Source organism: Natrix helvetica (assembly GCF_964273705.1).
Source record: "Natrix helvetica genome assembly, chromosome: 5".
Taxonomy (NCBI): domain Eukaryota; kingdom Metazoa; phylum Chordata; class Lepidosauria; order Squamata; family Natricidae; genus Natrix; species Natrix helvetica.
The window spans coordinates 151,057,775-151,070,447 of record NC_138551.1 but is presented as its reverse complement, the minus strand read 5'-3'; the positions used below and the strand labels follow the sequence as shown (position 1 = coordinate 151,070,447).

General features: G+C 41.9%; 2 protein-coding genes across 2 annotated transcripts in view; one reads left to right on the top strand and one right to left on the bottom strand.

Moving 5' to 3' along the window:
- Positions 1-12,673, top strand: part of TTC34 (tetratricopeptide repeat domain 34) — a gene marked incomplete at its 5' end in the record, with an annotated part of 233,841 nt that overhangs the window by 37,284 nt on the left and 183,884 nt on the right. The gene's annotated exons all lie outside the window — the stretch shown is intronic.
- LOC309393174 (transcription factor HES-5-like) lies at positions 3,966-6,590 on the bottom strand. Its single transcript, XM_081955083.1, has 3 exons — positions 6,456-6,590; positions 6,143-6,323; positions 3,966-4,630 (listed from the first exon to the last, which is right to left on the bottom strand). The coding sequence occupies exons 1-3, from the start codon at positions 6,519-6,521 to the stop codon at positions 4,377-4,379; spliced, it is 501 nt and encodes a 166-aa protein (XP_081811209.1). The 5' UTR covers positions 6,522-6,590; the 3' UTR covers positions 3,966-4,376.

Sequence of the window (12,673 nt, the reverse complement as noted above, 5' to 3'; positions counted from 1 at the left end):
GGGAGAGGAAGTCCACCTATCTTGAAGTTGCCACGGTCAAGAAACTCTGCAGCCTACTTCTGCTTCTGCAGCCAGCAATCAACCCCTGAAACAAATATTCAAAGGAAAAAAACCCAACATTTTTTGGCTTTTCATCGGATGCAAATCCAGACACACATTCAACCCTGAAATATGTGCCAGAAGGAAATTATATCTAGCGTGGTCAAACTTTGCATTCTTTCCTAGTGGTATTCATTCCTTGGAGGAAAACGATGATGGATGGGTGTAATTTCCCATCCATTCCTTAATTAGCATCCTGCTTTTTAATTTTAATGTTTCATGTCAGCAACCCCTCTGGATTTTCTATTATACTTTTCAGTCACTTCTCCACCACTTATCTCTAGAGGGGAAAAAAATTCAGAATCTTCTTCCTTTTCGTGTCGCCATTCCCTCAATTTTTCTCCCCGTCATTATTGGAAAAATTAGGAAAACCACGAGCATTTTCAAACCAAATGCCCTCCAAGGCATTCCCAAGGCCAGGATAGAGACAAAATTCAATTGATTGTTATTTATTGACTCATTCGGCTGGGACCGCCGCCCATTGCCCATCGGTGCCTTTGCTTAAAATTGAAATTAAGATGTGCCACTCATATCTTAACGGAGAGGGTGAGTGCGTTTTCTGCCTACGCCTCAAAATCTTTGCCGATTTCTACGACTGGCTGAGATAACGTTTCCTTTCCCAGCACTGCAGATTAGCGGGTCAAAAAAATAATGTTGATGACACAGCAGGGAGATTTTTTTTCATTTTGAATGCAAAAAAAAGGAGGGGAGATTTCAGCTTCTTTAATGGAAAACAGGAAATTTGGGGATTCCCCCTGCAGTTACTTCTGTTTTTAACAATTAAAAATCGAGGGCTGGTCTCCCTTCCCTTTGCTTCAGATTCTTATTTGCGGGTTCGCGAGGAGGAAAAATTAAAGTCAATAAGAGTTTTTTAAAACTCTGATGTTTGAATAGCTGGGGTTCATTTTTGTGTGTGTGTTTTTGGAGTTTCTATTTACAAGAGTTGTATTTTAAAATTCTCAAAGCTTACAGCAGCTGGGGAAGTTTTGAAATTCAAAATATTCAGGGTATGTTCTCCCAGCATGGCCTACCTCACAGGGTTATTGTAAAAAGATGGAGAAGAACCTGCGTTTTTGAGTGAGGATTGAAATAAATAAAAGGGAAATAAAACTTATTTGCAGGGCTTTAATTCCACCTCCGGTCACAAGAGGGCAGGAGTGAGACGCTGTGATTTCAGCCTTTTGCAAACACCAGAAAGAAACTCCTAAATAACATATAATTTATTTTAGTATATAAACGTTCAGTTATTCAACGAATGACTAGCACAGGAGAGATTTTCACCCTGTCCCCATTGATGTGAAATGGTCTAGGGTTGCCTGCTCGAGCACGGGGTTAGACTAGAGGACCTCCAAGGTCCCTTCCAGCTCTATTCTCATTGATTGATTGATTGATTGATTGATTGATTGATTGATTGATTGAAATAATACATAGAGTCTCCTGCTTGAGGGGGTCGGACAACAAGACCTCCAAGGACCCTTCCAGCTTTATTCTGATTGATTGAAATGGCCTAGGGTCCCCTGCTTGAGCAGGTGGTTGGACTAGAAGACCTCCAAGGTCCCTTCCAACTCTGTTATTTTGTTATGGCTGGTCACACAATCAGCCAGATGTTCACACTGGATTTGGCATTTTTGTCTACCTACCGAGTCCTTCCCAAGCATCTGGGGTAGGTTTGATGGTCTTTTAAGGCCTTGTCGCAGAATGGAAGCTATTCTGAGTAAGTTGAAAGTATTATTATGTATATTTAATTAATATCATCATTGTTATAATTTTGTATAAAGTAAGTTGACCCAGACAATGTACTGTTCACTACAGATTTTGAAGGTGTGTGTGTGTGTGTGTGTGTGTGGATAGTTGGATAGATAGATATGGATGGATGGATGGATGGATGGATAGATAGATAGATAGATAGATAGATAGATAGATAGATAGATAGATAGATAGATAGATAGATAGATAGATAGACAGACAGATAGATGATAGATAGAAGATAGATGATAGATAGATAGATAGATAGATAGATAGATAGATGATAGATAGATAGATAGATAGATAGATAGATAGATAGATAGATAGATAGATAGATAGATAAGCAGGCAGACAGACAGGGACAGATAGACAGACTAGAGGGGGGATGGAGGGATGGAGGAATGGATAGATAGATATGATACAGGCATTTGATATAGATAGATAGATAGATAGATAGATAGATAGATAGATAGATAGATAGATAGATAGATAGATATGATAGACAGACAGTTTAGATAGATAGATAGATAGATAGATAGATAGATAGATAGATAGATAGATAGATAGATAGATTGATAGATAGATAGATAGATAGATAGATAGATAATGATAGACAGAAGACAGACAGACAGACAGATAGATAGATACAATAGACAGAGATAGATAGATAGATAGATAGATAGATAGATAGATAGATAGATAGATAGATAGATAGATAGATGATGGATAGATAGATAAATAGATAGATATTGTACATAGAAGATAGATGGATGAATAGAGATAGATAGATAGATAGATAGATAGATAGATAGATAGATAGATAGATAGATAGATGATAGATAGATAGATAGATAGATAGATAGATAGATAGATAGATAGATAGATATTGTACATAGAAGATGGATGGATAGACAGACAGACAGACAGAGAGATATGATAGACAGGGGATATAGATAGATAGATATTGTACATAGAAGATAGATGGATGGATACAGATAGACAGACAGACAGGCAGATAGATAGATATGATAGACAGGGGAGATAGATAGATAGATAGATAGATAGATAGATAGATAGATAGATAGATAGATAGATAGATAGATAGATAGATAGATAGATAATGATAGACAGAAGACAGACAGACAGACAGATAGATAGATACAATAGACAGAGATAGATAGATAGATAGATAGATAGATAGATAGATAGATAGATAGATAGATGATGGATAGATAGATAAATAGATAGATATTGTACATAGAAGATAGATGGATGAATAGAGATAGATAGATAGATAGATAGATAGATAGATAGATAGATGATAGATAGATAGATAGATAGATAGATAGATAGATAGATAGATAGATAGATATTGTACATAGAAGATGGATGGATAGACAGACAGACAGACAGAGAGATATGATAGACAGGGGATATAGATAGATAGATATTGTACATAGAAGATAGATGGATGGATACAGATAGACAGACAGACAGGCAGATAGATAGATATGATAGACAGGGGAGATAGATAGATAGATAGATAGATAGATAGATAGATAGATAGATAGATAGATAGATAGATAGATGATAGGTAGGTAGGTAGGTAGGTAGGTAGGTAGGTAGGTAGATATCGATAGATATCGATAGATATGATAGATAGCTGGATAGATAGATAGATGAGAGAGAGAGAGAGAGAGAGAGAGAGAGAGATATGGATAGAGATAGACAGACAGACAGATAGATAGATATGATAGACAGACATGGGAGATAGATAGATGATAGATAGATAGATAGATAGATAGATAGATAGATAGATAGATAGATAGATAGAGATAGATAGATAGATAGATAGATAGATAGATAGATAGATAGATAGGATGTATTCACTTATAACTTCTTCCCCCCCAGCCATACACAGCACCCCAAAATCGAAGCCCAGAAAACAGAGGCACACAGGAATACCTTTTCACGCCTGTATTTATTTTCTCAAACCAACCGCATACACAGTATGCCAACTGCACGACCAACAACACCCCCCACCACCAAACCAGACACCACAATGCTGGTCTGAAACGTCCAACTCCCCCTCCCCACAAACCCACCAGCGCAAACCCTCCTTAACTTTCCAAATGTATGACATCCATCCGTTAAGCACCCCTGTCTCTTTAATATAAAGCAAGATATGGGGCGAACATCACAGAGGGTGAAAACTCACCCCCCCTTTTTATGCCCCGTTTTTCCCGCCAGCTTAAACCTGGCTGAGCCGAAGCGGGTAGGAAGCTCCTCATCCTAGCCACGCGGCAAAGGAGTCCGCCAGCCACCGGGCGCAGGGGCCTTTTCCCACGCTGCCTCATTCTCTGCTTCCAACTCTTGAGAATAAATAATATTTATCCCCCCTCACAATAGGGGATATTCAAACTTTTCCCCAAAAACTTTCAAAACTTTCCACCCCCCCCCCCAAAAAAAAGGATGGAAGCAGAGGAGGCAGGGCCATAAGTCAAAAGAGAGACCAGTCCTTCAGCTCTTCATCATCTAGTGGGCTCCATCCATGGTCGCCAAAGAGAATGGAAGTTCTTCTTGGGACTGGATTGCTGCTTCCAACGAGGCGGCGAGCAGGGGGACGAGGTGGGCAGGGGGACGGCATGTTGAAAATGGCACATCAGCTTCTTTTGAGTCTGGGGGTGAACGCTGTGAAGGAGCAGGAACTGGGAGACCTCTTGAAGGCATCTGGCGTAGCCTTCTTGGAAGTCCACTTCCTTCTCCTTGGGAGCAGGTCCTCCAGCTGGGGAAGCCAAAACAAAAACAAAAAATTGACATTTTATTTTCTCTGCGTCAAGCTTCTAGTCCCTTGGAGTCCCCTTGGGAGCAAAGTTTGATACAGTTGATCTCAAGGGGGGGGGAGTGGAAGTGTCCCCATTTTCCAGGCATTGGCTCAAAAAACACTTCCCAAACTGGGTAAATTATCCCAAATTGGATAGATTTGATTTCTCCTCCCCTTTCGGTAACCGCACAAACCAATGAATGTTTAAACTGAGTTGGCTTAAACTTTCTGATAAGCAGCTTGGAGTTAAGGAAAGAAAAGGTTTTGGGAACTCTGTGTTAGAGGGTGCTTTCAACACCATCAAGGTTAGTTTGTGGTTAGTGGCCTAAGAGGAGATGCTCCCTCCTCCACCTACTTCGTATTTTGCCTTCTTCCTTTGCTCTTTTAATGCTCTCTCTCTCTCTCTCTCTCTCTCTCTCTCTCTCTCTCTCTCTCTCTCTCTTATATCTATCTATCTATCTATCTATCTATCTATCTATCTATCTACCCATCCATCCCCCACTAGTCTGTCTGTCTGTCCGTCCGTCCGTCCGTCCATCCATCCATCCATCCATCCATCCATCCATCCATCTATCTATCTATCTATCTATCTATTTATCCATCCATCCTTCCATCCTTCCATCCTTCCATCCATCTATCCATATCTATCCATATCTCCTAACATATCTACCTACCTCCCTACCTCCCTATCTATCCCTACCTACCTACCTACCTACCTACCTACCTACCTACCTACCTCTATCTATCTATCTATCTATCTATCTATCTATCTATCTATCTATCTATCTATCTATCTATCTATCTATCATCTATCTATCATCTATCTATCTATCTATCTATCTATCTATCTATCTATCATCTACCTGTCTATCTATCTATCATCTATCTATCTATATCTATCTATACACCTATCCACCTATCCACCCACCCACCCACCCACCCACCCACCCACCCACCCACCCACCCACCCATCTATCTATCTATCTATCTATCTATCTATCTATCTATCTATCTATCTATTTCTACCTTCCTACCTACCTATCTATCCATATCTATCTATGTACCCATCCATTCATCCATCCATTTATCTATCTATCTATCATCAATCTATCCATCCATCCATCCATCCATCATGTCTGTCTATCCTCTCTCTCTCTCATTTTAAAATCTTTCATTTTAAAACTTTTAACGTTTCATACTGCTATTTGTACCTTGTTGTAAGCCGCCCACATTCCCCTGCTACTGAGATGGGTCACATATATATTTAATAAACCGATACGTAAAAAATAAATAAAGCCCTCCAGCCCTTTATCTCAAGGAAGGCTAGAAGACCTCCAAGGTCCCTTCCAGCTCTATTCTGACCGCTTGAAACAGTTTGGGGTCTCCTGCTCGGGCCGAGGGTCAGACTAGAAGACCTCCAAGGTCCCTTCCAGCTCTATTCTGATTGATCCATCGATCGATCGGTTGACTCACCTGCACCCCGCACCCGGTTCTGGTGCTTCAGGTAGCTGACGGCCATTTCGAGGATGTTGGCCTTCTCAAGCTTTGAGCCAGCCCGCTGGCCTTGCAATTCTTTTTCCAACAGCTGTTTGAGCTGTTCAATGCTGCTATTCATGCGGTCCCGTCGCATTTTTTCGATCAGCGGTTTTCTCAGCTGCCGGGGGAGAAAGGAGAGAAGGAGAGAGAGAGAGAGAGAGAAAAGGAGAAGCGTAAGGAAAAGCCGAAGCCAAAAAAAAAAAAATCCTCTTTTTTAAAAATAAAATAAAGTTTTGGGATTTCTACCCACTTTGTTTTTCTCCTTAGCGGTCAGCCTCTTGCTTTCCTCCACAAACACGAGGTTGGAAGGTGTCATTCTGGGGTAGGAATCGATAACTCCTCCTTGTATACAACAGCTCCACAGCCTCCCCTTCCTCTATTTATACCCTGAATCTCTTCGGTCTCCAAAGTTTCCCACACTCCTGAGCCAATCAGGATCGAGGGGACACTCTGTGGAAGAAGGAAAAAAAGAAAAAAGAAAAGAAAGGGAAAAGAGTGGTGGGGGGAGAAGAAGAAAAAAAACTCTTCCAGGCTTCTTTTCCATGCTCCAGTCAGCGGTTAATAAAGCATAATGACTCTCTTTTTTTAAAAAAAAGAAAAAGAGACAGCAGGTGGAGAGTGCGAGATGCGCCAAAAAATTAGGGATTAGGTTTTCCAAGCGCAGTTGGGGAGCTGGGAACACTCCCCGAGAGAGAGAGAAAGAGAGAGAAATGGGCATCCCTCCTAAAGGTTCGCTCGCAACCATTAAAAAAAACAACAACGGTTGAGATGAAGAGGGTTTTTAAAAACAAACAAATAAATAAATAAAAACCCCAATAAATATCTGTATTTGGAAACGGGGCGTGCTAAGTTCCTGTAAAGTGAGCTTTTGCAAATGTTTTTTTTTTCCCGCTCAAGTCACTGCAGGGAGAAAGCTAGTCGTTGAAGAATAAGGTGATTTTTAAAAAAAAAAAATCTTCCATAAATTCTTCTATAGAAGAAGGGCGTTCAGAAGAGGAGAAATTGTCTCAATCCCTTCGCCTGCGATGGCAGGGGGAATAACAACAACAACAACAACAACATAATAAATAATAATAATTTGCCTGTTCTAGGTCTTTGGTAAAGACTCGGTAGATAGTCAAAAATGCCAAACCCAGGCTGAACATCTGGCTGACTGTGCGAATAATAATAATAATAATAATAATAAGGAGGAGGAGGAGGAGGAGGAGGAGGAGGAGGAGGAGGAGGAGGAGGAGGAGGAGGAGGAGGAGGAGGAGGAGGAGAAGTTTAGTTGATACCTAGGATGCTGGCAGCAACCGATATAAACTATTAGCACCAGTCAATGGCATTTGTGACACATCTTTAAATGTTCCCTTGACTGAGTTTCATGTTTAATGAATAAAAGAGAATTAATAAAATCCCCATGATGAGGAAGCCCAAGCTGCACTCGATAGGGGAGGAAGGAATAGGAGCATCGATTTAACATGCCTGATGTAAAAACAACAAAGCTAATCAGAGGAGGGAGGGAGCATCACCCGCACAATGGCCAAATGGATTAATAGTGTATAAAGGCAGGTATCTCTTTAATGGTTTTTAACACTCTTAAGGATGTTAGCATTATAACATATTTATAATTTCTATCTATCTATCATATTTCTATCTATCTATCTAATTTCTTTATTTCTATCTATCTATCTATCTATCATCTTATTTCTTTATTTCTATCTATCAATCTCAATCGATCTATCGATCTATCTATCATCTTTCTATCTATCATCCATATCTACCCCTCCTTCCATTCTATCTATCTATCTATCTATCATCCATATCTATCATCCTTCCATTCTATCTATCATCTATCTATCTATCTCTATCTATCATCTATCTATCTATCTATCTATCTATCTATCTATCTATCTATCTATCTATCTATCTATCTATCATCCATATCTATCATCCTTCCATTCTATCTATCATCTATCTATCTATCTATCTATCTATCTATCTATCTATCTATCTATCTATCTATCTATCATCTATCTATCTATCTATCTATCTCATTTCTATCTATCTATCTATCTATCTATCTATCTATCTATCTATCTATCTATCTATCTATCTATCTATCTATCATCTTTCTATCTCTTATCTATATCTATATCATCTATATCTAACTGTCTGTCTGTCTGTCTATCTATCTATCTATCTATCTATCTATCTATCTATCTATCTATCTATCTATCTATCTTACTTCTTTCTATCTATCTCTATCTATCTATCTATCTATCTAGCTATCCATCCATCCATCCATCCATCCATCTCTTATCCATGTATCTTCCTACCTACCTACCTACCTACCTACCTACCTATCTACCTACCTACATACATACATACATACATATCTTATTTTTTTCTCTCTCTCATTTGTACTTGTTACACTCAATTGTATGCAAACCTTTTTTGCAATTTTTTTTCTTTTTTCTTTTCCAGGAGAGGCCTGAAAGTTTTTACGATGGGGAAAATCGGGAGGTTTCCTCTTCCCATGCCTCTCCAGACTTGAGAAGAAAAAGTCGGGATAGCCCCGCCATAAAGGCATTAAAAAAAAGGGTGCAATTTGCTCCTTTTAGGGGACTCCCCCCCCCCCCGAGCCACAGGCGCTTCCGGATTTTTTTAGCCCGGCGTGCGATTTTTAGTGCCCGTTGTGGCTTTGAAAGACAGTCTTCCCACATCATTGCCAGATGTTTGGGTTGTTTTTTTTTCAAGGCACATGCAAGATTTCAAAAGAGGAGGGGGGGAAAAAGACCTCAAACCCTTAAAAAAAAAAAAAAAGCATTTCGGCCTCTTTTCCCACTGAAGACAAAAGCCAAGTCAAAGAGTGGAACTAATGTGGCTTTTTGTGAATGGCACACGCCGTTGTGTCAAGGGGTGGTTGCCATTCAGGAAATGTGTGGGAACGACAGAGGATTTTCCAACCTCCCCCAGGACGGAGGGTCTTAGCCATGTGGCAAGGAAAGCTGGGTTTTGTTTGTGGGGTGTGTGTGTGTGGAGATGAAGCTGCATGGCTTCTGGATGCGACGTGGCAGAAAACAATGCAAGGGACTCTAGAGGTCTTCTAGTCCAACCCTCAGTCCAAAGCAGAAGACATTCCACTCCTGGACGAATGTGGGGGTTAATCCCACCCCCCTCGTCTCTATCCTTTGCTGGTTTCCCAAAGGGGTCCACGGCCTTCTGCAGGGTCTCTCTTAGCCATTGGTGCGTGGGCCATTCTACAAAAATGTGAATTCCTGGAAAATGAGGTTTTCGTTTTATTTTCCAGAAGGGGCGCCCAAATGAATCTCAAATCCTTGCAGAATCCTAAAGAGGGCCTTGTGTTTTGCAATCAGTGGGTTTTTTTAAAAAAAAATTCAATCAATCGAATCAGAATAGAGCTGGGAGGGACCTTGGAGGTCTTCTAGTCCAACCCCCTGCTCAAGCAGGAGACCTCTAGGCCATTTCAGATAACTGCAGGGAATGGAGCAACCCCACAACTTCAGCTGGTTGAGCGTTACCGTAATGAGAAAGTTTAAAATGAAAATAAAAATAGGAAAGAAAGACTTATGTTCAGGAAGGAACAGCAACAAGGCAAATTAAGAATAATAAAGAGGAATAACGAAGGACAAGAGGACTACAGCAGCTGTTATGTTGGGCTCATTCCTGTTCCTTTCCCCCTCCACCAATTTTTTTTAAAATTAGAATTTATCGTAATATAAAGTGCAAATGGAAGAGATTTGAAAGGCGAAGAAAAGGGAAAGGAATTTGTTTTTGTTTTTAAAAAAAGGGAAAGGAAAAAAAAATAAGACTTCCGACCAGATTGCAGTAGAATACAAAATACAGCTCCACCGTTCTATTTGATACAAACCGCAGTGTTATAAGATAGGCTGGCCTTTTGATATGGATTAATTCAATCAAACCGTTCCTTAAATTTGCAGAGCTGCCCATCAAGAGTTCCTTTGGGCGGATGGGAAACTGCAAATTTAAGGAACGGTTTGATTGAATTAATCATTTCCCCCCCCTTCCTCTTCTTCTTCTCCCTCCTCCTCCTTTCTTTTCCTTCTTCCTCCTCTTTCCTCCTCCTCCTCCATCACTTCTTCCTCCCTCTCTTTTTTCATCTTCTTTCGTCTTCCTCCTCTCCTCCTCCTCTTATTCTTCCTCCTCCTCCTCTTTCCTCCTCCTCCTTCATCACTTCTTCGTCCCTCTCTTTTTTTTCTCTTCTTTCGTCTTCCTCCTCACCTCCTCCTCTTATTCCTCCTCCTCCTTTATCACTTCTTCCTCCCTCTCTTTTTCTTCTTCTTTCGTCTTCCTCCTCCTCCTCCTCTTATTCTTCCTCCTCCTCCTTCTCCTCCTTCCTCCTCCTCTCTTTTTTCTTCTTTTGTCTTCCTCCACTTCTCTTCCTCCTATTCTTCTTCCTCCTTCTCTTTCCTCCTCCTCCTTCAACATTACTTCTTCCTCCTCCTCTATCTTTTTGTTTTTTCTTCTTTTTTCTTCTCCTCCTCCTTTTATTCTTCCTCCTCCACCACTACTTCCTCCTCCTCCTCTTTCTCTTTTTTCTTTCTTCTTCTCCTTCTCTCCTCCTCCTCCTTTTATTCTTCCTCCTCCTCCTCCTCCCTCCTCCTCCACTACTTCTCCTCCTCCTCCTCTTCTTCTTCTTCATCCTCCTCCTCCTCCTCCTCTCCCCCCCCAACCCATTTCACCTTCTCCTTTCCCTCCCCCCTCCCACGTCTGCCAGGCTGAAAGCAGATGTGGGGGCCGCCAGAGTCTGGGACCGTCTGCAAAGCTTCGGAAGGCCTTCGTTTCCCACACCGCAGCCCCCATTCAAACTATTGAAGGCTCTTGAGAACGGAAGTGTGCCATGTTACAAGCCGAATTAGCGATGCTATTTGACTTTCCTTTGTGCTGGGGTGAGAATCGGGGAGGGGGGGAGAGAGAGACCAGCGTCCCTCGAAAGGACCATCTGCATTGCATTGACCGGCTCTGTGGTTTTGCCAAAAGCCATTGATCACCAGCGGCTGAAAAGAGATTGGGGAAAAGCTTGTCTCTCTTCCCCACGCCGGGGATGAACATCTGGCCTGGGTTCGAGGCCAAGGGACGGAGGATGGAGGAGAAGTGGCGGGGCGAGGAGGGGAGGATTTGAAAGTTTTGAAGGGATTTTTGGGGGACGGGGACTTAAAGGATGCAGCCAATCCTTGATCCACCCCAAAGATGAAGTTCTAAAATATTATTTTTTTTAAATCAAAAGACAACTGGTTTTTTTTTTCCTTCGAAGAGGTTTCGCTTCTCATCCCAAGAAGCTTCTTCAACTCTTTGGTTTTTGAAGGTGTTTCGCTTCTCATCCCAAGAAGCTTCCTCCACTCTGTCTTCCATTCCCCAACATCCAGTCAGAGCTGAAAAAGCTTCTTGGGATGAGAAGCGAAAGGTCTTTGGAGAAAAACAAAGAAATCCAGTTGCCTCTTGAAAATAAAAATTAAAAAAAATACCTTTGGGACAACCGTGACCTGGATGGATGAGCATCTCCATAGACACAAGATAATCAGAATCAGAATAGAACTGGAAGGGCCTTGGAGGTCTTCTACTCCAGCCCCCTGCTCAAGCAGGAGACCCTGTACTATTTCAATCCATCTGTCAATCAGAATAGAGATGGAAGGGACCTTGGAGGCCTTCTAGTCCAACCCCCTACTCAAGCAGGACACCATATACCATTTCAATTAATCAGAATAGAGCTGGAAGGGACCTTGGAGGTCTTCTAGTCCAACCCCCTACTCAAGCAGGAGACCATATACCATTTCAATTAATCAGAATAGAGCTGGAAGGGACCTTGGAGGTCTTCTAGTCCAACCCCCTGCTCAAGCAGGAGACCCCAGGCCATTTGAATCAATCAATTAGAATATAGCTGGAAGGGACCTCGGAGGTCTTCTAGTCCAGCCTTCTGCTCAAGCAGCAGACCCTGGACCATTTCAATTAATCAGAATAGAGCTGGAAGGGACCTTGGAGGTCTTCTAGTCCAACCCCCTACTCAAGCAGGAGACCCTGTACCATTTCAATTAATCAGAATAGAGCTGGAAGGGACCTTGGAGGTCTTCTAGTCCAACCCCCTACTCAAGCAGGAGACCCTGTATCATTTCAATCAATCAGAATAGAGCTGGAAGGGGCCTTGGAGGTCTTCTAGTCCAGCCCCCTGCTCAAGTAGGAGACCTTAGACCATTTCAATCCACCAATCAATCAGGATAGAGCTGGAAGGGGCCTTGGAGGTCTTCTAGTCCAACCCTGGACAGGGTGAAGAAGAGGAGGGCGATCTTAAGTCTCCATTGGAAAGCCCACCCGCCGTGGCCACCCGCCAGCCTGCTCCAGGGTTTTCCCAGTGGCCCGAGAGATCCTCAAAGCAGGATTTTGAGGATCTAATTGATTCTGCCCACTGGGGCACCAGTCTGTGCAGCAGGCTGGGCCCTTGGGGGG